This window comes from Photinus pyralis, unplaced genomic scaffold (assembly GCF_008802855.1).
Source record: "Photinus pyralis isolate 1611_PpyrPB1 unplaced genomic scaffold, Ppyr1.3 Ppyr1.4_LG7, whole genome shotgun sequence".
Classification (NCBI taxonomy): domain Eukaryota; kingdom Metazoa; phylum Arthropoda; class Insecta; order Coleoptera; family Lampyridae; genus Photinus; species Photinus pyralis.
In genome coordinates this window covers 11,929,793-11,957,674 of record NW_022170738.1, presented here as the reverse complement: position 1 = coordinate 11,957,674, position 27,882 = coordinate 11,929,793, and the positions used below count along the sequence as shown (strand labels likewise).

General features: G+C 36.0%; 3 protein-coding genes and 1 long non-coding RNA gene across 4 annotated transcripts; 2 read left to right on the top strand and 2 right to left on the bottom strand.

Annotated features, from left to right (window-relative positions):
* Nucleotides 1-3,700: 3,700 nt before the first annotated feature.
* Nucleotides 3,701-4,643, bottom strand: LOC116177177 (ras-related protein Rab-35-like). Its single transcript, XM_031496072.1, has 3 exons — nucleotides 4,383-4,643; nucleotides 4,031-4,330; nucleotides 3,701-3,981 (listed from the first exon to the last, which is right to left on the bottom strand). The coding sequence occupies exons 1-3, from the start codon at nucleotides 4,432-4,434 to the stop codon at nucleotides 3,728-3,730; spliced, it is 606 nt and encodes a 201-aa protein (XP_031351932.1). The 5' UTR covers nucleotides 4,435-4,643; the 3' UTR covers nucleotides 3,701-3,727.
* Nucleotides 4,644-5,177: 534 nt separating this feature from the next.
* On the top strand, nucleotides 5,178-6,321 carry LOC116177249 (protein unc-119 homolog). The gene is made up of 3 exons (XM_031496167.1): nucleotides 5,178-5,617; nucleotides 5,667-5,839; nucleotides 5,893-6,321. Exons 1-3 carry the CDS (start codon nucleotides 5,268-5,270, stop codon nucleotides 6,009-6,011), a joined length of 642 nt encoding a protein of 213 aa, XP_031352027.1. The 5' UTR covers nucleotides 5,178-5,267; the 3' UTR covers nucleotides 6,012-6,321.
* Nucleotides 6,322-9,013: 2,692 nt separating this feature from the next.
* LOC116177369 lies at nucleotides 9,014-10,001 on the bottom strand. The gene is made up of 3 exons (XR_004146659.1): nucleotides 9,802-10,001; nucleotides 9,627-9,729; nucleotides 9,014-9,568 (listed from the first exon to the last, which is right to left on the bottom strand). It is a non-coding gene; the product is annotated as an uncharacterized LOC116177369 (long non-coding RNA).
* A 4,546-nt stretch (nucleotides 10,002-14,547) lies between these two features.
* Nucleotides 14,548-27,688, top strand: LOC116176496 (E3 ubiquitin-protein ligase HECW2). The gene is made up of 6 exons (XM_031495099.1): nucleotides 14,548-14,795; nucleotides 24,130-24,348; nucleotides 24,398-24,664; nucleotides 24,711-25,008; nucleotides 26,716-26,966; nucleotides 27,017-27,688. Exons 1-6 carry the CDS (start codon nucleotides 14,755-14,757, stop codon nucleotides 27,273-27,275), a joined length of 1,335 nt encoding a protein of 444 aa, XP_031350959.1. The 5' UTR covers nucleotides 14,548-14,754; the 3' UTR covers nucleotides 27,276-27,688.
* Nucleotides 27,689-27,882: the final 194 nt, after the last annotated feature.

The following is a 27,882-nucleotide window of genomic DNA, read 5'->3' as shown; positions in this document are numbered from 1 at the left end:
CGAGACGTATAATACAGTTACTCGCCACGAGAGTACGCCACATACCAGTCGGTTTACTGTGACTACAATACGCATGAAAATTGTCGAGTACATTTTGGGGCGAATAGTTCTTGAATACGGCCCTGACCGTTAATTGCGTCCAAAAATTGTGTTAAAGGAAAAATTAATCTGATTCAGATCACTGATCAGCGTCCGTGAAAGGTAACAGGGAGAATTAAGCGTTAAGCCGTCGGATTTGCGGTCAGAAATAATCAACAGAGAAAGAATTACGCGTGGGGCCGTAAAGGCAACAAGGCGCGATCATAAATTAAAACAAGTCGGATTTTGTGTGAAAAATTGAATGCGCCCGCGGGAGAGAGTCGTTGAAACCGCGATAAAAAACGCTGTTAGTGTAAGTGAACCATTCCTGATTTTGAACTGCTCGAAGCGGGATCGCGCAATCGAAAATTTCAGTCGAGCAGATAAAAAATCACCGTAAGTGGTTTTTGGACCAAGAAGAGAACTTTGATAAATAGGTTGTGCCAGGCATTTTTCGGCGTTGGATCCCGCGATCAAAGCTTATCAAGTAAATTCCATGCGAGTTTCTATAATACACTTGAGAGGTTCCACCCTGTATATACAATTTATGACGATGCACACATTTTTGAGAGTTGGCAACCACGCAATTTTTAAGAGGGGAAAGCGATTTGCACCATCGAGCACGAACGTGGAGTTACCTTTGGCATCTTGTCTTGAATGGTGGTCGTGAACGCGTCGCTCCATAAATGTTTGTTGTTATTTAATGCAGGTAGTAATTTTTTTTTCTTTATATCGTATTTGTGTTTTGTGTGCCGCATTTTATATTTGTTGTGTGTTTCAATCTTTGTTTTTGAAATTGACTTGGTTTAACCGCTATGCAGAGTGACATGTTTAATACCGTTATCCTTTTGTTTGTAATCGTTTACGTTTTTGGTGTAATGTTTGATTAATTTATGTTTGTGTTGATTACTTGGTCTTGTCCGAGAAGTAATAGTCATATAAATTTTGATTATTTTATTTTAATATGTAGAAATTACAGAGTTGTTTGTTGTATCTACTGACTTGTTGTTTGTAACTAACATTTTCTGAAGCAGTCATGGGGGTGGTAAAAACTGTAATCAAATTGAGTTACGACACCTAATTCCGTGATTGTCTTTGACATTCAACCGTAGGCTCGAAACCCCGAACGAGGGGCGAAATTACCTATCTTGCGGGGGTGAGATTATGCTAATCAAAACTCTTCAGTTTAGAATCTATGTGTAACAAATGAGCTCCGACTCCATATATTTCTGCCGATAGCGGAATTTGCCTACAAGTCCATGTAATTTTCCATCTTGCTTTTAACAAAAGAACTTTATTGCACCAAAGATGAGTCACATCTTGTACTCTTAACTTTTTCTCAGAATTTAGGTACCTACTTACCTGCCCCATTGTTCCCAAAATTTGTTTTTAACCTTTTGAGTGTAACCAACATTGTGTATATGGATTTACTAGAGTACTACGACACCTTTTGACTTTGCTTATATTAATAATGTACATCGACTAAATTTCCGGGTTTTCACAATCTTAATAATAAATAACGATCATTATTAAACAACCAATTTCTGTGTTTTATTTTATTTTCCTTCTCTAACAGTAGGTCTTCAGGTCATAATAGCATTGCTTACAATTAACGTAAGGGGGCCCTGCCTTAGATGTTTGATCACGTGCCTTTTTTCAAATGCAAAGCTGGCAACCGCGAGACCCCATCTCGAGATCACTATAACGGGATCTTATCGAATCAACTTTTGCCATGAATACATTGTGCAGTTTAAGTTTGTTGTTAATTAATGCAGGTAGTAATCTTTACATTTCTACAAAACTTTATATTTTTGATAAATTTTTGTTTTTCAAATTGAATTAATTTAACCCCAATGTAGAATCACGTATTTGATACCGTTAACTTTTATTGTTTTGTAATAGGTTTAATTTTTTGCTTAAATGTTTGCTAAATTCATGTTTATGTTTCGATTATTTTTGGCCCCAAATTACATTTATTTTAAATGCGGAAATTATTGAATTGTTGCGTTTGATGGGTGTAGGTGTGTACCGATTTGTTGTTTGTCAACTAATAATTTTTGCCTTAATGAGACAGTGACTGAGGTGGTAAATAACTGTAACCATTTTTAGTTACGTTACCTAAATGCCGGGACTGTACTCGAATTGCAACTATATACGGTGGAAATGTTGCATGAGAGCCGTTCCTTGAATCTCGTCTTTATATTATTTTATTAAGTATTTATGTATGTATTCATGAGACGGGAGATTATTTAGTATGATATATTGCCTTGTAGATGTCGATTAACAATTTATACCGTGGGGAAAAGCACCTATAAATACAGTCGATTCTGTGCTGTATCTAAATTTCCTTCTCCCTAACAATCACATTTTAAAGGGCGATTGTTGGCGGAACATCTCCTCCACACGCAACTTACATCATTGATGGCCCATTGCATTTATGTCACTCTTGCCATTAACTGGCACAGTACAGATTTAATGCATTTTACCAGCGTCTATCCGATGCTGGCGTTACGCGCACAATATGTACAGGGCCAGTAGACTATATCCTTAAATTATAACCACAATTGGTCAGATGCAGTAGGTTGCCACAACCTTACCGCCAATGCCATCCACGACTATGTATAGCTCAGTGGTAGAGCGTTTTCGAACCTGAGGTATTATCGAATCTCGTTGGCATCTTCTATGAGCACTTTTTTTCGAAGAATCTTAATCTGTTATCAGAATTTCCATAACACACTAGATGTAGAAGTTACATGCTACTATTACTATTATAGGTACTACTTTCTTATGGACGCCATATTGGATTTTTACGGAATGAGATAGAGGACAAAAATGGACCAAAAGACATATTGATTGAAGAATATCTAGTTACCCGTGGATGTTTTATTGAGAAATTAATGTAAAACTTTTGATTTTGAAATTTTTCTTATAAATTTATGAGGCAAGTCATTATTTTTCTTTTTGTCCTCTCTCATTCCGTTAAAATCCAATATGGCGTCCATATGAAAGTATAGTAGCCTTCTACATTTAGCGTGTTATGGAAATTCTGATAACACACCCAGATTCCCCAAAAAAAATGCCGATAGAAGATAGTAAACAGACGAATTTCCACGGTGATAGCTCAATATTATTTTCAAAAGCGTTTTTCTTTGTCACAAAAACAGGTAATTTTGCCCCCATTAACCTACACTGTATCTTCTACAGTTACCAAGATCTCAATTGTGAGCCATCGTGTACGAAACCTTTCCAATTGCAATTTTTTTACTTATCTACAGGATTTTAAGACCATGTATAATTTGCTGTGCAGATTTATTTTCTTCTTCAAAGTTTTTATCTGTTTCTGTTTTTATTTTTCTTATCTCTCTTGTCTCTTTCGAATAGGATTCAGTATCTTTTATTTACTGTACAATTACAAGAATTTTAGGAATTGCATACAAAAATTAAACTTACTAAATAATTTCCTAATTACAATTATAAAACATTTTTAGACTTGCTTTCTATTTTAACATGTATAAAAATATGTACAAAAAGAAATGCGTATAATACTTATAAAAGAGAAAGCTAATGAGAGGTTGCTAATAATATCGAGAAAAGCAATTTTAAAAAACACACACACACATTCAAAATAGAAAGCAAATTTAAAAAAACATTAACAGCATCTTTTTTTGCCCTGCTTATTACTCTTCCTTAAATTAACGACATCGTTCTGCGTAACATTCTGTCGCTCTTTCATTTCTAACTTCGCTCGTAAAACTAACCTAGTAACGTTTATAAACATTTCCTCAACGTTTATGTTATCTTTGGCTGACGTTTCGAATAACTGTATACCCATCGTGTCTGCGAATCGCTTCGCATCCTCCGTTAGGACTACTTTACGATCCGGACAGTCATTTTTATTTCCCACTAGAAAACTAACCGTGTTAGACTTGCGACGCGATAACCACAATACTACCTAAGATCCGGTTGACGACGTCACAATTCTGTTCGATTTCGTGCAGCCATCGTTTGACGTTTGCGAACGACTCACCATTCGTCACGTCGTACACAACGATTACACCGTGCGTTCCTCGATAGTACGTGCTCGTGATCGTCCGAAACCGCTCCTGGCCTGCCGTGTCCCAAATTTGTAATTTAATACGCTGACCGTCTATTGTTACGGTGCGTATCTTAAAATCGACACCTATCGTCGTAATGTAACTACCGGAGAAGGTGTTGTCGGCAAATCGAAGTAGAAGCGAACTTTTTCCGACTCCTTCAATTGAATTGAGCGGTTAAAGAGGAAGCGGGTACCACCTACCACTTACCGCTATCGCCAATGATGAGCAATTTGAATAAGTGATCATAATCCCGTGCCATTTTTTACCTCAATACGCCCCCCAAACTTTTCACTGGACCACGCCGAATCATTAACAATACTTTCTTACAGAAGTCAATTACATTAATTAATCAATTTCTGTTAATTTAAAGCAAATAATAATGTTATTAATCCAGCAAAGCAATAAATATTCATTATTAAACTTCATGTGTGACGTACATTTTGGGCGAAAGCGGCGTTGCCAATAATCACAATTCCGCCATAATTGCATCAGTCGTTACATACATGGTGCTTCGGTAATTGAATTGATAACTATCAATCAATCAATCAAAAGACATTTATTTACATTTTATGGATGATACAGTAATTGGGTTAGTGGTAAATGAATGGTCGACTGGTTGCCTAGTACAATCCCACACAAAAATGCAAAATACTGAAATGTCACGCAGAACTCCAGCGCTAAAATTTAAAAAAATAAATGAGAGTGTCACCTCCCAATATGCGTCACTCAAAATGACTTCAAAAGGCCACATTCACCATAAGCCGAATTGCTAACTATTTTATTTATGAAGGCATTTTAATATAATTTTATACTATTAGAATAAAAGCAAATCTAAAACCACGTAATTCCAACGTTTATTATGCTTTATTTTTTTTATTTTGTTAATACATTGGCATTACAATATTTACCAATGCTCAAAATTCAAGGCTTCTACTAATACAAAGTTTTGAACGCAGCCTTATTGATGTTAAAATTGAACGCAACCTCATAATTGACAGTTGGTGTAACGAGCAACATCGCAATCGGCCATTTTAAATTCCTTCAATCAAAAATAATGAGAGAAAGCAGAAAGTTAAATTAAAATTAATAACAATGAGCGTTGTAAGTGAACAGTGTAAAAAGTTACCGAATAAACTACTAGAAACGATAGCAAATAAAAAAGTAATAACACCGGAAGATGTATTACGAATACCCTACATAACGGACACTTACTTATGCTCACCGGACGCGAATATCTTCGAAATAGACTTTACCAAATTCAAAATACGCGATCTCGAAAGCGGCGCCGTCTTATTCGAAATTGCCAAACCCGCTTCGTCCGAGAACGCAGACGACAATACCGATAAAGCTGACGGCGAGGAGGCGATCGATCCTAACGCCGGCAGATTCGTTCGTTACCAGTTCACCCCGCAGTTCTTAAAATTGAAAATGGTTGGGGCCACGTAAGCATTTTTTTTTTACATTTCCATCTGTAACTGTTAACTCTTCTAGTGTCGAATTTACTGTCGGAAGTCGACCGGTCAATAGGTTTCGCATGATCGAGCGCCACTTTTTTAGGGACAAACTTTTGAAAACGTTCGACTTCGAGTTCGGGTTTTGTATACCGTACTCGAAGAACACCTGCGAGCATATTTACGAATTTCCCAGCCTGCCCCCCGATTTAGGTAACGATTGCGGGTGACTTAAATATCGTTTAAACTACAATAATTCTTTGTAGTAAATGAAATGATTGCGTCGCCCTTCGAGACACGTTCGGATAGTTTCTACTTCGTCGACGATTGCCTCATCATGCATAACAAGGCGGATTATGCGTACAACGGGGGAATTTCTACATAATGTTGTAACGCAGGGTTATTAGCCGTATAGCTAGCTTATTTTACGCACACGAATCAATCCTTTATGTGGTGCACGTACACGGACACACATCACTGGTTGGTACTTCTGTCACGATCGCAATTGTGTGTACATTTCGTTTAATTACGCATACAGGGTGCTCTCACTACTTTATTGTTACACCTTTACAAGCTTTGGCTTAATGATGTATGTACGGTAGAAATTCCTACACGGATGAATTATTGCTGATTTCTGTTACGGTGTCGGTGCAACAGTTGTAATAAATTTACGGAAATAAAATGCATTTTTGCAATTGTGTTTATGTAAAGTTCTGGTTTTCATTCAATTCTCAAGGTGGGGTACCATTAGCCCCCCAGATCTCGATAAGCAGTTGTGGAGGAGAGAGATACTTTGTAGAATTCGACTCCTTTCAGTGGGACCTTGTTTTGGGTAGTTTGTCATGTGTGTGTGTGTTTATGAACCCTGTAAATTTTGAGTCTCTTGGAATTTTGGCAAGCCGAATGTTTATTTGTAAAATAAAATTTTTTAAAAGTATTTACGATTAAGTGAGTTGACAGTGTGGACAAGCGGTGACAGGAGAATTTTTCGTTTTCTAATAAACTCCCGCTTTGAAAAGATTTGAGTGTTTGAAAAATGTTACATTGGTGTCATAAGTGGGATTTAATTAGTAACAAGAATCATGATAAAATTAATGGAATTGAAGATTACCGAACTTTGGGAAAGATCCCTTGATATGCGAGGTGTGGAGAGTGTTCTTCAAAAGTGATTTGAAGCTGCGCTGATTGAGGATATGTTCAATCCCTCGGAGTATTCCTTGAATTGGAAAATCTCGGGCAAATGTCTAGCAAAATCGAAGAGAAGAATTTGTGATAATCTCACAGACCTCTTAAAAAGAATGTAAGAGGCTCGTGGATAATCTACCCTTATGGTTAGGCAACACACCTTTACATCTGAAACAAAAATATGATATGCTCTGTATATAACCAATCGACCGTTTTGCGCAGATGCCGAAATAGGGGATTTTCGTAACGAAGCTAGGGGAAAAAAAGAGCGTGGCGGAAGAAAAGAAGATGGCGACGAGGTCGACGGAAGGCATCACGCGTTCCCGGTTTTTATTCTTGATTATTATGGTTGTGGTGTCCTGAAGGTGTAATTACAGGTAGTAACCATTTTATTCTTTCTTGTACTGACTATTAATCATTGAATTTCTTGTCACAATTTGATATTATTTTCTTTTGCTGATTTTGCATACACTGCGATATCTCTGCGATATCTAAATATGGCGTACTCCATGCTTTTGTTTTTGAGTACCGTTAGATGAATCGTGTTTGTTATATTATACTTGTGATTATACTATTATTTTGGTTGGTTGCCACCTGGCCTGTAGATCATAATGGCCCGTTGCAAATTTATAAGTATATGCTGTATTTAGTTTCTTGCACTATTAATAAACTATTAACACGTTTCTCTAATTGGGGTTGATATTAGGTTGTTAAAAAAATCTGTTTTAATTGAAGTGTTTTACAATGAATTTATCATCTTTTGTCGTAGCATGAAAGTGCTGAAATACAATGATAGGCTACGCACCTCGTGTGGATTGTATATTTTGTTACTTTTAATTATCAGCTGCAATTTAAAAAAAACTGTATGGTAATTTTCTATAAGAAAACTTTTTTTCCGGGTCCGATCGATCTGAGACAATTTTTTCTTCGGGGCTCAAAAAAAGGCAGTGTATTACCTTCCTTTTTCTCGATCAGACTTCTCAATCAAAAGTTATAGACTAGAAACCAATTTCGAAAAAAAATTCAAAGGGCTGTAACTTTTGAACTAGTAGCCCAATCTTGGAACTGTTTGAAATTATGGATTCTACAGGCCACATTCTATAAGAAAATTTTTTTCCGGGTCGATCTGAGACAATTTTTAATTCGGGGTTCAAAAAAAGGCAGTGTATAACCTTCCTTTTTTACCAAAAATCGACTACACCAAAATTTCTCGGGAAAACACTTTTTCTTATTAATTTTTAGCATGAAAGTGCTGAAATACAATGATAGGCGACGCACCTCGTGTGGATTGTATATTTTGTTACTTTTAATTATCAGCTGCAATTTAAAAAAAAACTGTATGGTAATTTATTTTCGAGAAAGGAGTACTTTGTGGTGCACCTCAGAGCTAACCCCCCCCCCCCCTCCACCTGGCCCGCAGTTACCCAGTCCGCCCCTGGAGAACCCTATGGCTACAAACCAAAATATTTTCACTTCGATTGGAATCCATATACTTACAGGGTGATTCATATCAAAGTTACATTTTTTTTCATCCCCTGTGTATTGTTGCATATTTGGATTCCTCGGGTAATTTTAGTGTGACGTCACACTTGCTATCTAAAAAGAACGGTTTAACCTCTAATCAATATTATTAATCAGAAATGGGCACTTAATGTTTCGGCAGGTAGGTAGTTCTATCGCCTTCCAACATGAGTTGAAGTATCACCCCAGAAATGTGAAATAGAGTGAAGAATTCATTTTGTAAAAGGATTTACGTGTGCATCATTTTGAACATTTATTATAATAATTATTTTTAGCGCATTTTCTCCAACACATGTTAAATGTGAGTTGTATTTTGAAATTATTTCATAAATTTTGAGGTTAAAAAAATTGTTGACACTCATGATTTTTGAGTCTGACCGCCATCTTGAATTTTTTTAATGGCAACGTGGGTCATCTGATACGTCGTTAGAAAGCACGAAAATTCGCTGCGGGTAGACCTTCCACATCAATCTTAAACATTTTCCATCAATTTACTGAGATGAGATCTTTAATTTCAAGCACGCATTCTACAAATCTTAGAATTTGGAACAAGAGAGTCACCTGGGACCTTGTCAGTTCATTACGCTCACATTTAGGCGGAGTGCTAATCCTTCAATCGTTTATATCTTAATCCGATTCCAAATAAAGAGTTACGGAGATTTAATTATTTTATTGGTCTATTTATAAAGTATGTCATTGATTGAGAGGCCATATTGTTTTGCGGTTTCTTAAATCTCTTAAGAGCCAAATTGGCGAAATTATCCGTCTTCATCTAGGAAAATAAATGGCAGCGCCCCTCTTGCAATAAGTGTTTGAAAAATTCCTTTCATAAATACTGTATCAGGGAATATTCCAAAATATAACGACAATTAAGATAAAAGAGATCTGTCCGTCCGTCCGTGCTGTCAGTTTGAAACTAAATTCTATTTTCGAAGTTTTCTGACACAGTGGGAGCGATACGCAAATTTGTTATTAACATCTGTAACGATATGCAAATATGCTCTTGGGAAACGGTACGAGACGTAGAAAACCAGAAAAAAGTGAAATTTTATTGTAATAAGTTGTATTGTTAGCGATATTTTTTCGAAAACTGAAATTGAGTGTGTGTTCTGCTCCATTTTAATTAATAGTTACCAAATCGTAATAATCATTTGTAATCGCCCTACCCATTCGTCCCGAAGCGCTGCTTGTTCTTCTATAATTGCGGACTAATTTAAATTTTTTTGACATCCGAACCTTGAATAGACATCAAAATAATGGTGCATTTTCCTTAATTTATTTTAAAAATATTTACCTATCCCACGCCTTGAAACGAAAATAATATAATACACTCTTTGTTTATAATTAACACACACGAAAATTTCGTTTCTTGGGTTAAGATGCGAAACCCATTCAACCTGTAAAAAATACAAGGTGATTTTTTCGGAAAAGATTGCCGCTTCGTAATTGCGGATGACGTCAGGACGTACCTAATCAATGCGGCCAATGTTATCGTTTTTGTTGCAAACGCATAAAACGGTTTGAGTCACATTTTTTAATGGTCGCAATACACGGAAATGTACTAAAAATCTCCTATTTTATGTTTGGGAACACAAAGAGTTAATTTTTTAGACTAACGTGGGAGGTGTTGTTCAGCCACCTGGTGTGAATGTTTTCTTCATGGCGAGTGTTTTGAAAACGTATGATATTTTAGGACCGCAATAAGTCTCAGTTCTTAAAATTAATCGTGCGTTAGTTGGAGTTTACAAATAGGAACGAATGTTCGTGGGGAATCTGTTTTGGCATATAAATTTCATGGTGTGCGCCAATGCTTTATGTCATTGGGCATGAACGGACTTCGTTTTGATTCCACAGAAAGTTACACCTAATCCCCGTTTATCTTCAGGCTATAATTATTCCCAGTGCGGTGCTATTTCACTCCCCGTCCCTCTCCCGGTTGAAATTTAAAGTGCTGTAACAAATTCAAGTGTTACGCACCAATTAATTAATTTTGGATGAATTGTAATGGTGCTTCGGATAATTGTGAGCTCTGCCTGGGTAAAATGAGTCACACTGAGTCATTTTGAGGTACGGTATTGTACTTCTTTTTACTCCCTTAGCGTTGTGACTAGGTACTTAATATTATAAGTGATATTGATACATGTTGCCGAAAAGATGAATTTGGTGCTGGAATTTTTTCTTCGCTTAGTTTCCAAAAATAGGGAGGATTTGCTGTGAAAATTTCAGGAAAATCTGTTCACAACTCGGAAAGGATCCAAATATGCTTCAATTTGACCTTTTGGTTGGAAGAAAGGGGGCTGATTGAAGCAAATTTTCGTGTGGCGGCCATATTCTCGGTGTTCAAAACTGTGTTTACTTTTTGTTTATTCAGCTGTTTGCATTTCATCTGTTGCTTTAACCTTTAATTAGCTGTAGGCGGCCATGTTTTGGGTGGACAAACAGGGGCGGACTGGGTACTTAAGGGCCAGGTGTACGAATTGATTTGGATTCTACGCACCCAAATTAATAAGAAAAAGTGTTTTCCCGAGAAATTTTGGTGTAGTCGATTTTTGGTAAAAAACGAGGTAAAAAAGGAAGGTTATACACTGCCTTTTTTTGAGCCCCGAAGAAAAAATTGCCTCAGATCGACCCAGAAAAAAAATTTCTTATAGAATGTGGCCTGTAGAATCCATAATTTCAAACAGTTCCAAGATTGGGCTAATAGTTCAAAAGTTACTAGTCAACAGTATGTGTATCCACTAGTTTGTGGTAAAAACATGTTATTGGACATTTTCAAAAAGGAGCTTATTATTTCACTAATTGCCGACTGTTCGTTCGCCTTTTAAGCTCTCGGCAACGGAATTTTGTAGAACTTTCGGGTTTTCAGTATTATATTCCTACTATCGTGCTATTGCTGCATCTCTTAATCTGAAAGCTATTTCTGAAATCCATAATTTATCATTTTCCTGTCTTAGGATTTTCGGAATTAGGTTCGTATTAACGAGTTATTCCTGCATCGGTTATTCAGCAAGCTGAAATCGAAAGAGATGCCTTTATAAATCGATCGATAAATCGGTAACAGAACATCGTATAGCTTCGAGATTACAGCGTTAGGTTCTTGCTATCGAAAGCGAATTTTTGATTTTCAAAAGCTTATAGTTTGTCACTTACCTTGAAAGCTACTGATCTATCACATGAAGTTTACTGATGTCACATCAATTTTATGTGTTTGTTTAAATCTCCACAGCTACTGCGATTGGTTCTAAACACATTACTATAGCTTTAATTTCTAAGGGAATTATAATAAATTAATAAGTAATTGATAACATTGTCTTTAAAAATATTACAGAAAAAGTATCCGTTCTATTTAAAAAAATAAATTTGTTTTCTGATACTTTTTTGTTTTTACATCACTTGCATTTTTAAATATGTAACTTGATCAGAAATTGAAAGTAGAGCATTTTTGCTTCTTACACTTTTTTGCTATGTTCAATAATAAACGAAATGTACGCTTGGACACGTAAAATCAATCACACTGTATACGAGAGTGATGCGTAAATTAAGGTCTCCAATGCTTTTTCGCATAGTAAACATAATTTTATTCCAACCAATTACAGATTCTGAAATCTTTGACTTGTAGCTATTTTTAGCCCATTTTCCAACTCATGTTGGAAGGCGCTATTATGGCCACTTTATCCGTCTATCCGTCAGAGGCCTTAACTACTCCTACAGTTTTCAAGATGTTTAGTTTGTTCTTTTTGCATTCGGTAACTTGTCTTTCTTATTTATAGAGATATTTTTTGAAATTTTAACCAAATATTCTAGTAAAGGCAAGCATATCGCATATGCAAATATCAGATGTGCGCATGCGCAAACTGCGCAATGTAATCTTTCTTATTTATGGAAATATTTTTTTGAAACTTTAACCAAAGATTCTTGTAGTAAAGGCAAACATATCGCATATTTTAAACATCAGGTGTGCGCAGTTTCGTTGTATGTTTATACCATAACTGTTTTCCTTTGCACATGTTTTAACCTAGTCCCCGTCACGTTCAATACACTTTTGGGCTCCGAAAGCTTTCTCATACCCTGTAAGAATTCTGAATCGCCCATGTAAGTCAATTTTCAGAACATGGTGAGCGTTTCTACACCGACTGCACCACTACCCCGGAAGATTCGCCCCCGGAAAATTAGCCTTCGGAAAGTATGCCTACGGAAAAGTTTCCACTCGCTCTGGTAACTGGCGTTGGAAAACTCGAAGATGCCCCAGAATATTTGTCACCTAAAGGATCACCCGCAAAAAATTGCTTTCGTTATACTTTCCTCTAAGGAAACTTGACCGAGATATATTTGATAGTGGCAGTAAACTTACCGGGAGAGGGGATTTCCTAGGGGCGAATATTCCGCAGTCGTCAATTCGAGTTTTCCGGAGGAGTTTATCGCACACGGTATTTTGATTTGCGCTTTTTATTTCTTTTTATAGGGAGAGACAGCTGTCACATGTTTAGAGAAAATTGCTGCGCCCTTTTGTCAACAGCACGTACTCGTCTTTTGCTTTGCGCTCTTTTTTCCCCTCTTACTAAGGAGCACACGTATGCACAGCTTCCGCTGTTCGTTTCGGGTTTATTAGAAGGGCCCACTGTCTTTTTCTATGCGCGACCACTACTTTTAATAGCAAAGAAGAGCCTTTAAATTCAGTAAACCTTTATTGACGAGCGACAAAACGCCAGTTTCTTGATTTTGAACTGTCTGTCCGTCCGTCTGTTTATATGATAACTTACGAACGGATTCGAATTTTCCAATTCTGTTTTCAGTAGTAGGTAGACAATGGTCAAGGGACTAACTGATTAAATTTTGGTCATTTGGATTTTCTGCCCGTCCGTCTGTGTACATAATAACTCGCGAACGGTCTCGAATATTCCAATTCTGATCAAATTTTGGTCAATACTCGTCAACCGGAAGTGACCTTTTCTCTTGTCTATACCCTTGCAGTTTATTTAAAAATATTCTTCGGGAATGAACACGTTCATAAGAAATAAAATTATAGAAGAAAGTTACTCCTGTAAAATTGTTCTGCGCATAAATAATAAACCGTATTTGGTCATGCTGACATGAGGACTTGAGTATAATCGCTCAAAAATAATAAAGTGCGTGTAAAGCAGATCTAGAAAAGCGGCAGTGCGGTATGACCCTACGGGTCATTGGGATTTGACCCATTTTCAATAGGACATGTGGCATATAGGTCAACTGTGCAAAGTTTGAAACGAATTGCTTTGCTCTGCAGCTTTATAATGTGTGTAGTTGTAAAGAACTTGACCGGGGGAATTTAATCGCAAAAAATATCCATAAGCATAGCTAAACTAAAGTTGAATAAAAATCTTAAGTATCTACCCTTATTTGGATTTGGAGCATCCATTTTCCAATCAATTTAACACGATAGGTTTCATTCCATTCCATAAAAATGGTCACGCTACAATAATAGTCCTTTTTCAACCCTTTTACGAATAAAAGGTGGACGAAACCTCATGATGCTTCCAGTTCTTGAGGGCTTTATACATTTTAAGTATTTTAATAGCAACAGTATTAAATTCGGCGAGCTTTAGGGTTACATTTCCTTATTTCGATATTTACAGGGTGAACGCAAGAAACCGGCCGTGTTTGTTCAGTTGCTTCCATTTAACCATTTTTTTGCTCATATTCTTTCAAGCACTTTCAGTTTTAGCAATTGGATTTCCACTAAAATCTTTGCGTTAAAACAAAATTGAAACATTCGGCTGGTTTTTTGTAGCATTCGATCTCCGCTATTCACTTTCACTTCGAGAAAGATTCCCGTTAGGTCGGGATCGACCGCGCGAGGCCCTTCGAATTGAAAAATGCGCCGCAATGCGATCGGGCGGAGTTCCTCAGGGATACGTTATCGGACCTTCACTTTTCAATTAAGGCGTTATTGTTGTTTTTTTTGCACAGGGCTTTGTGTGGAATGTTATCTGTTATTGTCAGTTTCGCGTTAATCTCTCTACTAATCAGTTTGTTTACCTACTTCAAAGCGATTTACATACAAATTGCGCGCGCCATTTTTTTCCCAAAGGTCCCTACCTGTCCCTTCTTACACGTGCTCCGGAGTGTTTTTTTTCTCGCTCCGCTGACCGTGCAGTACGAGACACCATGCTTCAGAATAGATCGCATCCCCTCTCCCATGGCAAGTAGTTTAGTTATGTCCACCTTCCTACTACTACTTACTATTATTATTTTGTAGTTCACATTTTAGACCGGTCGTGTTTCGTTTCGTATCAAAAATGTGTGCACTTATTTACGAAACTCCGTGTGTATCTCGTATTTATAGAAATTTATTTTTGATCGCTCTAAATGTGTAAATTCGAGTTTGTTGACTTTGCGAGTGCGACAATAATTTTTTTTCGAATTTTCGTGAAAACAATGTCAAAATGGGAATTGTTACCAAAACTTTAGGAATTCTATTTAGCCTGTAAGTATGATATAGGCGTTATTAATTAACCCCTAACTTTCTTCGTTAATTGGGGGGGTCACTGGGTTAATTCTATTATTTTGATGCTCCCTCATTTATGATAATTAACGGTTTTTGAGGGACTTTTTTTGTTTATTTGGCTATAAATAGTGGTGGACGGTTGAGCGCATCAACTTTGCTGATAAACTTGGGGGTTATCAAACATCCTCATTTTTTGGACGAGCAGCAAAGCGTGTATTTTGAAATTATAATAAACAATAATTTCGTGGACGGATCACTGTCCTTTACGCCGCCGTGTCAAACTAAATGCATTGTTCGATTCATTACAATTTCCGGCAATTACGATGCCCGCAATTTGGTCGGGTGGAATAGAAAAAGACGGCGTCGTCTTAATAAATTAAAATAAATTAAAAGGGGGTCCGTGCCTAGTCACGAATGTTTACCTATTCTTCGCTCATTGCTTTTTTAATAACACGCGATGTCATGTGCGAAATTACATCATTTAAAACAATTGCACTCTCTGTGCAGAAGAGAGGCGCTAATTTCTGGAAGGAAAGGAGATCGGCGTGCAGCAGCTTTCGGGCAAGGCCGCGTTTTATTAAGACAATCGAAACGCTATGAGATCAGTTCACAATTATTACGTGATTTGTTTCAATTATTGATGCGGCGTTTTCTGAGTCACAATTTTGCGACAGGTGACGACTACGGAAGGATGTTACACATTCGGAAAATCGCAGTTATCAATGTTTACTTTGGATAATCTTTCGAAAGACCCAATTTGAAATTTCACTACGCGATTCACAGAATGCAAAATAATGGTGGTTACAATGGTCCAAAGCCAAAAAAATGCACCTTCGTCTTCAATGTGAATAACAATTCGGATATAGCACCCAATTATACATTCAGAGATTATTTGTATTTTCAATTGTTGTTTACGTGCGGCCATTGTTATTACCGCAATTTGTTATCGTCTGTAATTGTATATAATGTTTTTCTGCTGTATCTTATCAAATTTTCCTCTTATCATTATTCAAGGGCACGACGCGCGTCTGCCTTTTTATTGCTCGTATCTGCGACTGTAAAAGTGGAAAAGACCGAATTTTTTATTTTTATCATGGGCATCTGTCAGCTGCTCTGAGAGAAAAGAGGAAAAACAAGACATTTCTGCAGAAATGGAGAGAAAATCAATTTTTAAGAAATTAATGGCATTATTAAGGCAATGTATTACTTTGGGGAAGGGAAGTAGTGGCAAATCATCATTCTATACATTGTTTCTCGAGAAACCCCGAGAGGTTTTTCGAAATAAGAAACTTTTGGAAAAATATATAGAACTGGTTGGGGAAGTAAGAGAGGGGAGATCAATCTACCTCTCTTACTTCCCCAAGGCAATTCTATCGTTACAGGTTAATTAAAATGAGCACATCAACACAACGCAAATACACATCATTTTTTTTAAATAAACGTCATTTTACATTTTCATGGATAACTAGATTGAACTGGAAATAACTGAAAAATGTTGGGTTATTTACCTAAACTATTTTGGCTATTAAGAACTTTTGTAAAGAATTTAATAATCTGTTATATGATATACAAAGTGTTCATACAACAAAGTTGCATTTTTGTTATTATCTAAAAAAATGCGATTGTTGTTTTGTTTTTTTAGTTACAGATTTTGTTTCAGTAGAAAAAATACACATTCTTAATAATTTAACCGTCTTTCCAACTTTACAAATAAGAAAGTTGGGAATAGTGCCGACTTAATTTGAAACAGACTGTATAGAACTAACGACTTTGCCATATTTTTTTGAGTATTATTGTTTTTAAAAATAAAAATACACCATAGCATATTTTTAGAAGTCAACCTTTACGATCGTAAACAGGTAAACAAGATCGTTAACCGTTTCCTTTACATACCCACGACGCTACAACGAAAACACTATTACAATTATTGCCCAATAAGTTCTGATTATTCCGACGCGAGAACTATGTACCTATGATAAAAAATTCGCTCGAAATATACAATGAACTCTGAAAGACACGTTAAACTCAAAATGTGTACCCGACCATTAGTTATTTTCAAACTTGAAAAACCTGACTCGCAAGTCAATCAAAATCTTCCGCCATCTTGGGAAACTGTAGAAGTTACGACACGAACAGACGGACAGAGAAAAATTGACCGTCGCGAAGTTTTGAAAACTTGCCCGTGGCGGCTTTTGCACTCAAAATTTGAGCTTTATGCGTCTCAATCCACGGGTTTCCAATCTCGAGGGCTTCTCCAAGATTGTAAATCGGCACACAATAGATGAATGATCTCGTCGAATTTGAGAGAGCGATTTGAAGTATTTTTCACTTGCCAATCTGTAGGGGAAGTCGATTTCAAAATCGGTAAGCTTGCTATCGAATCGATAAGAGATTTCCAAAATCTAATATCTTGGTCGGTTATCGTTTCGGAATGTTTGCATACGTAAATAGATAGCAAGTGAATTGATAACGACGATTGCCGTTTCCTGCTTTAATTGAAGCCGAATGCGGCAATGGTCACGTACGCATATTTTCTAAATAATCAGATCGTCTCTAAAAAGCATTCATTTTGTTAGTTTTTTCAAATTTACAAAAGTTACTTTTCGGTTTACCGATCTTCTTCGTTTATCTTAAAGTAGGAATTTTTGCAACACTCGAATCTTTGCGATCATGAAAAAAATAGGAATTTGGTATATTTTGAAAAGTAGGAATTTTCAAAAATTTTCTTAAAATTTTTGAAAAATGTTTCAAACTGTGTGGCCCTTATGACTGGCACAAAAAAAATAATTCAGTATTTTTTGAGGGCAATTCATAAAATATTTTTGACACTCGGTTAATTTGGAAAAATTCTATTACTTCTTACATGCTGTGTATGAAATATCTTTTGCTTCAAATGAACGCTTATAGCATTGGAATTGTGATTCTCTCTCACTGGATTGATTTATTTTTTTCTGTTTAAGTTTTCTATATGAATTAGGAATCTTCCTATATGAACTGTATACAGGGTGGTTTTTTGGGAGCTTTAGTTAAACGTTTCTGGGAAAGTAAAATAGGTAGGTTTTTGAACATTTGTACTTAGGAGTTACTCTGAAGGCCGAATCGATGTAAAATATTTTCAAAATGGCCGCACTTCCGGAAACACCGGAAGTAGATAGTAACTTCGTTATTTTAAATGGCAACCCCTATTTTTTATTGCATTTTTGGATTCTACGTGAAATTTCAATCCTTTTGATACTCATATGTCGATATCTGCATTTATGGTTGACTTTAAGAAAAAAAAATGGCGGATGCAGATGGTACCTTGATAATTGATTACTTGAAAGCGGTTGTAGTCATGGCAACCCATTTTTAGCAGTGCATAGAGAATGAATAGGGCTTTCTTTTAGTGTACTTAAAAAAAAAGTTAAGTTGCGTACAACCGCACCTATGGAGATCCAAATTTAAGAAACTAAGTCTATAAACTCAGTTTTTTTAAATGGAATGGCCCTGTTCTTACTATTATATGAGATAGAGAATCGAAATTGGCATATTTTGATATTACATGTTCCTATAGCTATCTTTAACAGTTTCTGATTTGTTCCCATTTCATTGAATTGATCTAGGAATTGATGCGATTTTTTCGCATTTTCTTTGTAGTAGTTGGCCATGATTTTATAACAATCGAATTTTAAACAAATCAAGGAATGGATTCGTTAATATCATTGATTCTAGTCTAAATAATTCATTAATAGGTAAATAAGTTTTTTGTTAAGGATATAGGACGGAAAATTTTTGAAAAATCTAGACAGAGTCGTTCAACTGAATTTCTTAAACAACGTATAAGTCTGGAAATTAAGAGAGGTATATCTGTTCTAGCAACAATTCCATACCAAAAATGTTTCAACGAAGTTTTTTATATTTTGCATTGAATTTATTTTGTTAATCTTGCATTTGCAATTCAATTGATTCTCTTAAATATTCTCTTGTAAAGCTTTGTATCACTTGTGCTTCAATGGTTTGTAGTGCATTAGGGGTACAAAATCTCCAAAATTCATACAATTTCGTTCCAGTGTTCGAATGAATGTACGGCAAGCACGTGCCGCGATTCTGTTCATTTCACCATAAATCACAATTAAATTCCAAAATAGGTCAAACCACTGCGAGTCATTTTTCGATTTTTGAAAAACTTATGTTAACCTATAAAAGTGGGTGATGGATTAGTGTCACTAGATTTGTTTAAAATTCGATTGTTATAAAATCATGGCCGACTACTAAAAAGAAAATCCGAAAAAAACAGTGTTAATTCAATAAAATGGGAATAAGTCAGAAACTGTTAAAGATAGCTATAGGAACACATGTAATATCAAAATATGCCAATTTCGATTCTCTATCTCATGCAATAGTAAAAACAGGGTCATTCCATTTAAAAAAACTGAGTTTATAGACTTTAAAGTTTCTTAAATTTGGATCTCCATAGGTGCGGTTTTACGCAACTTTACACTAAAAGAAAGCCCTATTCATTCTCTATGCACTGATAAAAATGGGTTGCCATGACTACAACCGTTTTCAAGTAATCAATTATCAAGGTACCATCTGCATCCGCCATTTTTTTTCTTAAAGTCAAAATAACTTAAAAACCATAAATGGCAGATATCAACATATGGGTATCAAAAGAATTGAAATTTCACGTAGAATCCAAAAATGCAAAATAGGGGTTGCCATTTAAAATAACGAAGTTACTATCTACTTCCGGTGTTTCCGGAAGTGCGGCCATTTTGAAAATATTTTACATCGATTCGGCCTTCAGAGTAACTCGTAAGTACAAATTTTCAAAAACCTACCTATTTTACTTTCCCAGAAACGTTTAACTAAAGCTCCCAAAAAAACACCCTGTAGAGCGACACGTGTCAAAAATCACTATCGCGATTGACCCTTCGACGACAACCCGGAGATCGAAACTGGCAATTTCTTTTACTCTCGACACGATATTCACAACACTTCTTGTGAACCCATAACCTCATGCAATAGCCGATGAAAACTCGATTTGAGGAAATTTAAGGCAATGCTAGAAATATTGGGGAAATGTTGGTAGGCAATGAAGACAATGTTTGTCCTCTAAAATAAGCCGTGACCAATCCCTTGATTGAACTAGTAACTAAACTAAATCAGTTATGTACTAGAAACCATGCTACCAAGTCTTCTTCAATTATTTTCCAAAGGATTGGGATACTTTGAAAATCGTCCTATCCACAGTCTCTTGCTTGAAATTCTACAAAATTAGAACTTATCTTTTATTAGGTCAAAGGAACATTCTCTTAGTTTGACATAGTTATTTCACTTTATTACTAGCGTTTGTCCTTTTCTCCGTGCGAATATTATTTGCCCACCTGAAAGCCCAGCAAAGATGTCTAATAATGTATGATGATTCTCATATTATAATGAACTACTACCACAAATTAATTTGTAAAAGAGATGCGTTTTTGTAACCAGTGATTTCATTGCTTGCTGTGTAATTTGTTAGTATTCTTAATCAAACATGCAAATGTAAAATCATATTTTTATTTTTATTTGCAGTTGTTAGTTGTGACTCATGATAACTACCATATTTAATTTCTATTTTTTTGTATTATTATTGTGACTTCTGTAACTTTTTCTCTGGTTTGTTTTATAATATTAATTAATTGATTGTTGTATGCAGGTAGTCGCACTTAATGTACGAAAAGCATTATAATCTTGTAAATTTTATCTTTATTTTTGGTTCGTAAAAAAGGTCCAAACGTACACAGCAATATATTTAAATTTTAGAGCGAGTTTATTTAAAAAGTCTGATGTTATTCTCTTCTCAAATGAAACATTTTTTATATGGTGTATTATGACGATCAGTCACTCGAAAATACTCCCCAATAATGTACAGGAACTAAAAATTATAGAATAATAATAATAATCTCTATATCGATTGTTTTTCTCACATAATATTTTAAATACATCATTAGGTGTTGTATGTTTATTTTAAAATATGAGATAAATACTTTAGTCCAGGCTAAATAGCTCTAAAATAATTTATTTTCAAAAAAAATTAGTTACCGGGCGAAACCGAGTTTTTCAGGCAGGTGAAATGAATAGAAATTGGGGAAAAATAATTAAAACAGCTGAATTTTTCCGCGGGTGAAATCACTGGAGTTGAAAGGGTTGGAAAGTGGTATTTTGCAAATTGTGGCAAAACTATTGATTTTAGACGAAAATGTTAAATGTAAAAGTTATGGAGATTAAACAAATGAGCAACTTTTGTATCTGCACTATTTTCACATAACCTCCAATTTTCCTAGAAAAACCGGAAAAACTGTTTTTTTCGTTTTTTATTCATATTTTTGCGAAAAAATGTCGTAGGGATTTGAAATTTGGAGGTAACATAACCTGTTTAATGATAAAACAGAAGATAATTGTTTGGGCCCATATAGTTGAACCGTTTCCAAGATCTCACGATTTCTGTAAAGAAACCACCTCTTTTTCAAGGGGATGAAAAATCTATTTTTTTTCATCGTACAGAGGTGCGCGGGGTAGCAAAATTTTCGGGAAGACTTACATTTTAATAATCAAAAATAAAAAACATTATTCCAATAGAAAAATTTCAAGAAAAGCGGCAAAAACGGGGGGAACAGTTTTAAGATACACCGTTTTTTACAGTAGGTAAATAGGCTTTTTTGCAAATAAATTAACGTGTTGGATCCGCGCTAATAAAAAGTTTTGGAAATCTGTCTTCTCTCTCCTCTTTAATGTTGCTAAAAGATTTTCTTTGTTCCCCAGTGCCCAACTGCCTTAATTAAAACATCTTTATTATTTCTTTTTTCTACGTATTTTTACTGCAATAAAAGCAATTCGAAGTAAAATCGAATTCTTTTGCTTCCTGAACAATATGTTTTTGTTCACTAACTCTTCTTCCTGCCGGTTTTACAGCTGACGGGTTAAGCTGGGCCTGTTGACCGTTAATTTACAGGAATTATGAATAAAATCCTCATAAAGTTTATTCCTGCAGGTTTGACATCTCAAATCATTTGCTTTGGCCGGTAAAACCAACGTTCTTATTGCAGATTTTGCAAGTTTATCAACAGGCCCAACGCAATTGCATCAGCTATAAAACAAGCAGGAAGAAGTCAGTGAACAAAAATAAATTGTTCAAGAATCAGGAAGCAAGATACATAATTCGATTTTATTTCGAATTGCTTTTATTGCGGTAAAAATGCAGAAAAAAGAAATAATAAAGATGTTTTAACTAAAACAGTTGAGCATAAGATAACAAAAGAGAATATTTAGGCAATCATTAAAAAGAAGGAAGAAGACAGATTTCGAAAAAATCTTTATTAACATCCAACATGTTGATTTATCATGTCAAACACCGTGTATATCTTAAAACTGTTTTTCCGGTTTTTGGCGATTTTCTCGAATTTTTGCTATAGGAATAATATTTTTTTTATTTTTGTTTATTAAAATATAAGTCTTCCCGAAAATTTTGCTAGCCCGCGCACCTCTGTACGATGAAAAAAAATTGATTTTTCATCCCCTTGAAAAAGAGGTGTTTTTTTCAGAAATCGTGAGATCTTGGAAACGGTTCAACTTTACGGGCCCAAACAATTATTTTCTGTTTTAACATAAAACAGGTTAATAATATGTTACCTCCAAATTTCAAACCCCTACGACATTTTTTCGCAAAAATAAGAATAAAAAACGAAAAAAACAGTTTTTCCGGTTTTTCTAGGAAAATTGGAGTTATGTGAAAATAGTGCAGATACAAAAGTTGCTCATTTTTTTAATCTCTATAACTTTTACATTTAACATTTTCTTCTAAAATCAATAGTTTTACCACAATTTGCAAAATACCACTTTCCACCCCTTTCAACCCCCGTGATTTCTCCCGCGGAAAAATTCAGCTGTTTTAATTATTTTTTCCCAAATTCTATTCATTCCACCTGCCTGAAAAACCCGGTTTAGCCCGGTAACTAATTTTTTCATACAAAAATATTATATAGCCTGGACTACTTGTTATGTTGCACTTTCGGGACTGAGAACATACAAAAATCTGCTGTTTTTCAATTCAATTTTTTTGTAGGTTTTATTATGACAGAATAGTAGTTCTGTCATGGTATAAGTGGAAATAAATGTATATACAACAAAATTTCGCATCAATCATTAATAAAAACAATCATCGTTCTATTATTAACATCCGGATGATATTTGCCTTTGAACATATAAACGAAAACCGTGCCAAGTTTCATGGCGAACGAAAATCTCACACACTGGACTCCAGATTTTTTTTTTAAACGAATTACCTTGGTAATTATTTTACTTTGTTTAAAAAATTAGGCTCTTGGGCAAGTGAGTTACAGAATTGGCCCTGAAAATATATTTCGGCAATATAAAAATAATTTACCACTCACACACTGATTTAATTTAATTAATTTATAATGTTTCATCACAAAGGACGAGCTCATCTCGTGTTAAAAGTGTAACACTCATTACCTACATATCGAGGTGGTCACATCATCATGCAATGTGCAAATGAGTAATCGCAGGTAATTTCGATCGATGACCCCGGGATTTATTTAATAATTTTATTTTAAGCCTCAAATGTTATTGTTCGATCTAATTCAGTACCTTTTGTTTATGCAGTTTTTTTTTCAAATCGGCCGCTATCTTATAGAATTATGTAACCGACAAGGTTGTGAGAAGTTGTGACAATCGAGACAATAACATATAATTTGTTCATTAATAGATTTTGTTATATAAGGAAAGGATCTGGGACTAATTTTTAACATGAAAAAAAATAACTAATAATGATTATAGTTAGGATTCGTCAATTTCATGGTTGTTCTCATATGGCTCAAGGTTAATGCATTTATTTTGATATTAATGAAATATTCATAAGCAGACCACTTTTGCTCTGGTCTTCATGGGAAAATGCAAAAGTGTTTGTTTGAACGATGAAATGAGTGCAAACTTAGAAATCGGCTCATGAAAGTGGAAGAAGTGAATTTCTAATTTTTTGGGTAAATTACACACAACACAATGATGTGAGAAGTTGGGGGGCTGATGTCAGGGACATTATTATGCTTGATTGATCGTCACACAAGACCCTAATTGCAATTTAATAAACATACGGAAATATGTTTTGACATTTCTATTTACTTTTAAGAGAGAAAGACTGATTATGTAAATGTGTAATTGTTTTTTGAGTTTACATGAACTTAAGTGCATGTAACCGGAAGGTGTTAATCAAAATTTACCCACATTAAACGTTCATTGTCCCTCAGCAGCAAACTCTTAAAAAAAATGCTTTCAGCTTGTTCGAGCAAGAGATTATGTCATATGTGCCAGCCGTTCCATCCACCACATCTAGTCGAAGTCCGAGAGGTTCACCTCAACCGTCCCCGGTCGCGTCGCCCGGCTTAAGTCGCCATCGAACCCCCGCACCGCACAGGCGCGACTTTGAGGCGAAACTCCGAAATTTCTACCGAAAACTGGAAAGCAAGGGCTACGGTCAGGGACCGGGCAAATTCAAGTAAGTATCCAGTCTCGTAAATCTCACTTTGATTAATTACCTCGCGCAGATTACACATCCGTCGTGATCATCTTCTCGAAGATGCCTTCAGACGTATCATGTCCGCCAACAAGAAAGAGTTGCAGAAGGGAAAGCTCTGCGTGGTGTGGGACAACGAAGAGGGTCTGGACTACGGAGGACCGTCGCGCGAATTTTTCTTCCTACTCTCGCGCGAACTCTTCAATCCTTACTACGGACTCTTCGAATACTCCGCCAATGATACTTACACGGTACAAGTTTCGCCTATGTCCGCCTTCGTGGACAACTACCACGAATGGTTAGTCTACCCACCGGCGCAACTTTAACTAACCGTCAACTTGCAGGTTTCGATTTAGTGGGCGTGTTTTAGGTTTAGCGTTAGTTCACCAATATTTATTAGACGCGTTTTTTACGAGGCCCTTTTATAAAGCGCTACTACGTTTACCAGTCGCACTTTCCGATCTGGAAAGTTTAGATTTCGAATTTCACCAGTCGTTGCAGTGGATAAGGGAGAATGACGTGTCGATGCAGGGAGAGCTCGAGTTAACCTTTTCGGTTACGGAAGAAGTTTTTGGTCAGGTACTCGAACGCGAACTGAAACCGGGAGGGAGGAATGTGCCTGTTACTGAAAAAAATAAAAAGGTAATTATTTCAAAAGATTCTTATTGCTATTGACAAAATCTGAGTGACACATAGGTGGTTCCTGGAACCTGGAATACCTTTTTTAATATGAATGTGGCTGAAGATTCAGTTTCATGCTATCATAACTAGAAGTGAAACACAACTCTTGTCAGGTTTGCTATTCATTACCTTTGCTACTGTTGGAACAGTGGCGGATACAGCAGGGGGCAAAGGGGGCAATTGCCCCTTCCGGAAAAGGAAAAATCTTCTTTACTATTTCAATTGTTTCCATTACATTTCCCACTTTGTATCTTTATAAAAATGTGTACTATGCAGGGCTTGGAACCCATTCCGGTACCGGTTCCACTTCTGTGGCTTCAGTAATTTTTGGTTCCGGTTCCAGTTTTTTTTTTTTAAGAGTTCCAACATAAATAACCTCTTACTGTTTTTGATTCATTTTTGGTCACTCTAAAAATTTTATATTTGTTTAGTATTAGGTTTAAGTTGGTAGAAATTAATGGGCAGCTCTGAATAAAAGTGAGAATTTGAATTTTTGGATTTTGAAATTTCTTGCAAGTTAAGTAAATTAATTCAGAAGGAAAGATTTTATTGTTGGCCATCTAATCGATACTGGATCAGTGATCTGTGATAAGATATATTAATAATCAAGGCGTTTTTATTGATACTACTACAGAACTAAATAATGATTCAAACAAGGAAAAGTAGAGCAAGCCGAAAGCAAATTTTAAGAGCAACAATAAAAAACGCATTTTCCTCTCACAAAGTGCAACGTATCTACTATACCTACAATAGAGAGAGAATACCACTTCTTTGGCACTAATAATAACCGTTATCGTAACTTCTTAAATAACGGTTCCAATTCAAAGTGAAGGACTTATAAATGCAATGGGTTCCGGTACTAGTTCTTTTCGGTTCCAGTACCAACCCCTGATACTGTATGTGACCATCGAAGACTTGAATTTATTGTTTGAAATGGAATCCTGACCTACCCCACCTATATATATCTCTTCTTGTATATCAATCAATCTGTAATTTTCGACTAAGGTTTTTTATATTCACAATGTGCCCCCCCTGAGAAGTTTCTCTGGGTCCGCCACTGTCACCGGGAGGTTTGGAGGGAAGCCACAAAAAGGTTATGCTTCTCTCTGGAGAATAACGAAGACAAAGTCCTGAGGACATTTTTCCCTGGGGAGTATTCCATACCCACCCACCCCCGGTCATATGATATTCTTTCAAAACGTCTAGAATCATCAATATTTGTCGTGATTATTTTCACGGGAAAAGTATTGTAGCTCCTTTTCCTCCGGGGCACTCCATACCAAATCCCCAGGGAAAAAGACTTTGACTGTTTTCCCTCGAAGGTGAAGACAAGTACTGAGGAATGTAAATGTGCTCAAGGGAGTACTCATCTCGGTGGGGGGGGGGGTGTATTCCATACCCGCGGACCCTCCAGTCATACGATATTCTACCAAAACGTTTAGAATCATCAATACTTGTTATCATTTTCCAGGGAGAGCCTTCGAAGCTTCATTCCAGGCCCCCAGCGAAAGAGGCTTTGAAGGTGATGACTACCCTAGGGGGGGGGTAGTGGATGCACGCACCAAAACAGAATTTTGTCCCTAAAAATGATTTGCGTTTCTCCAATCTTTAATTGTGTATAATTATCCTGCAATTGATTTTCTGATCTGAATTTTTGATTATTGTTAGGAATACTTGGAGCGCGTGGTTCGATGGCGGCTGGAAAGGGGCGTTTCGGAACAGACCGAGTGCCTAGTCAGAGGCTTCTACGAGGTCGTCGATCCGAGGCTCGTGAGCGTCTTCGACGCGCGCGAACTGGAGCTCGTAATGGCGGGAACGGCGGAGATCGATCTGGTCGACTGGCGACAGAACACGGAATACCGCGGCGGGTACCACGACCAGCATCCCGTGGTCGTGTGGTTCTGGCAGGCGATCGAGAGGTACCTACTACTGTTTTGTAATGAGCCGAATGTTATTTCTGTAATTGTAGGTTTTCGAATGAGCAAAGGTTGCGTCTGCTGCAATTTGTGACGGGCACGTCGAGTATACCGTACGAGGGATTCGCGGCGTTAAGAGGTTCCATAGGTCCTAGGAAGTTCTGTATAGAAAAGTGGGGTAAACCGAATAGTCTTCCTAGAGCGCACACATGTTTTAACCGTCTTGATTTACCACCGTATCCAACGATAGAGGTCTTGTATGAGAAATTGCTGCTGGCGGTTGAAGAAACTAATACGTTTGGAATTGAATGAATTCTAAGCGTTCATTTTTTTTGGTTACGTCGAGTGAGCTCAGATGAGACGAATTGTGATGACTATTTTTTTTACCACTGAACGATGTTTGATATTAAACGAGTTGTGACTTAATGCAGCTGTAATAGTCAAAAAATGCCAATTTTAGCATTTGATACGTTGTAAATAATTCATGTATAGTATTATCGTTACATAATATCTTTTGGTTGCTTCTAATTGTAGTCGACAGGTTATAGTAGTACGAACTACTTAAAAAAAAATTTAACTTTATTTATTGCGTTACACATTCTTAAGTTACCAATTTTAGAAGTATTAATGGACTTCCTTTGTATGTATAAATCTTTTACGATTAGGTTAGCACTTTGTGATCAAGCAAATTCTAGTCACCGATTATTATAATTATAAAACAAGAATTGATTATAATTTACGAATTACAATCTATAATTAATATATTTAAAACAACTTAACTTACTTTAATTGCCAACTGTATTTTGTTTCATATAATTTATTATGTGTGTATTCATTAATAACAAATTCAGCTGCATGTAACATTCCAGAGATATAATCGTTTGTTACCCTATCATGGTTTTTGATTTCTTTTCCTGTT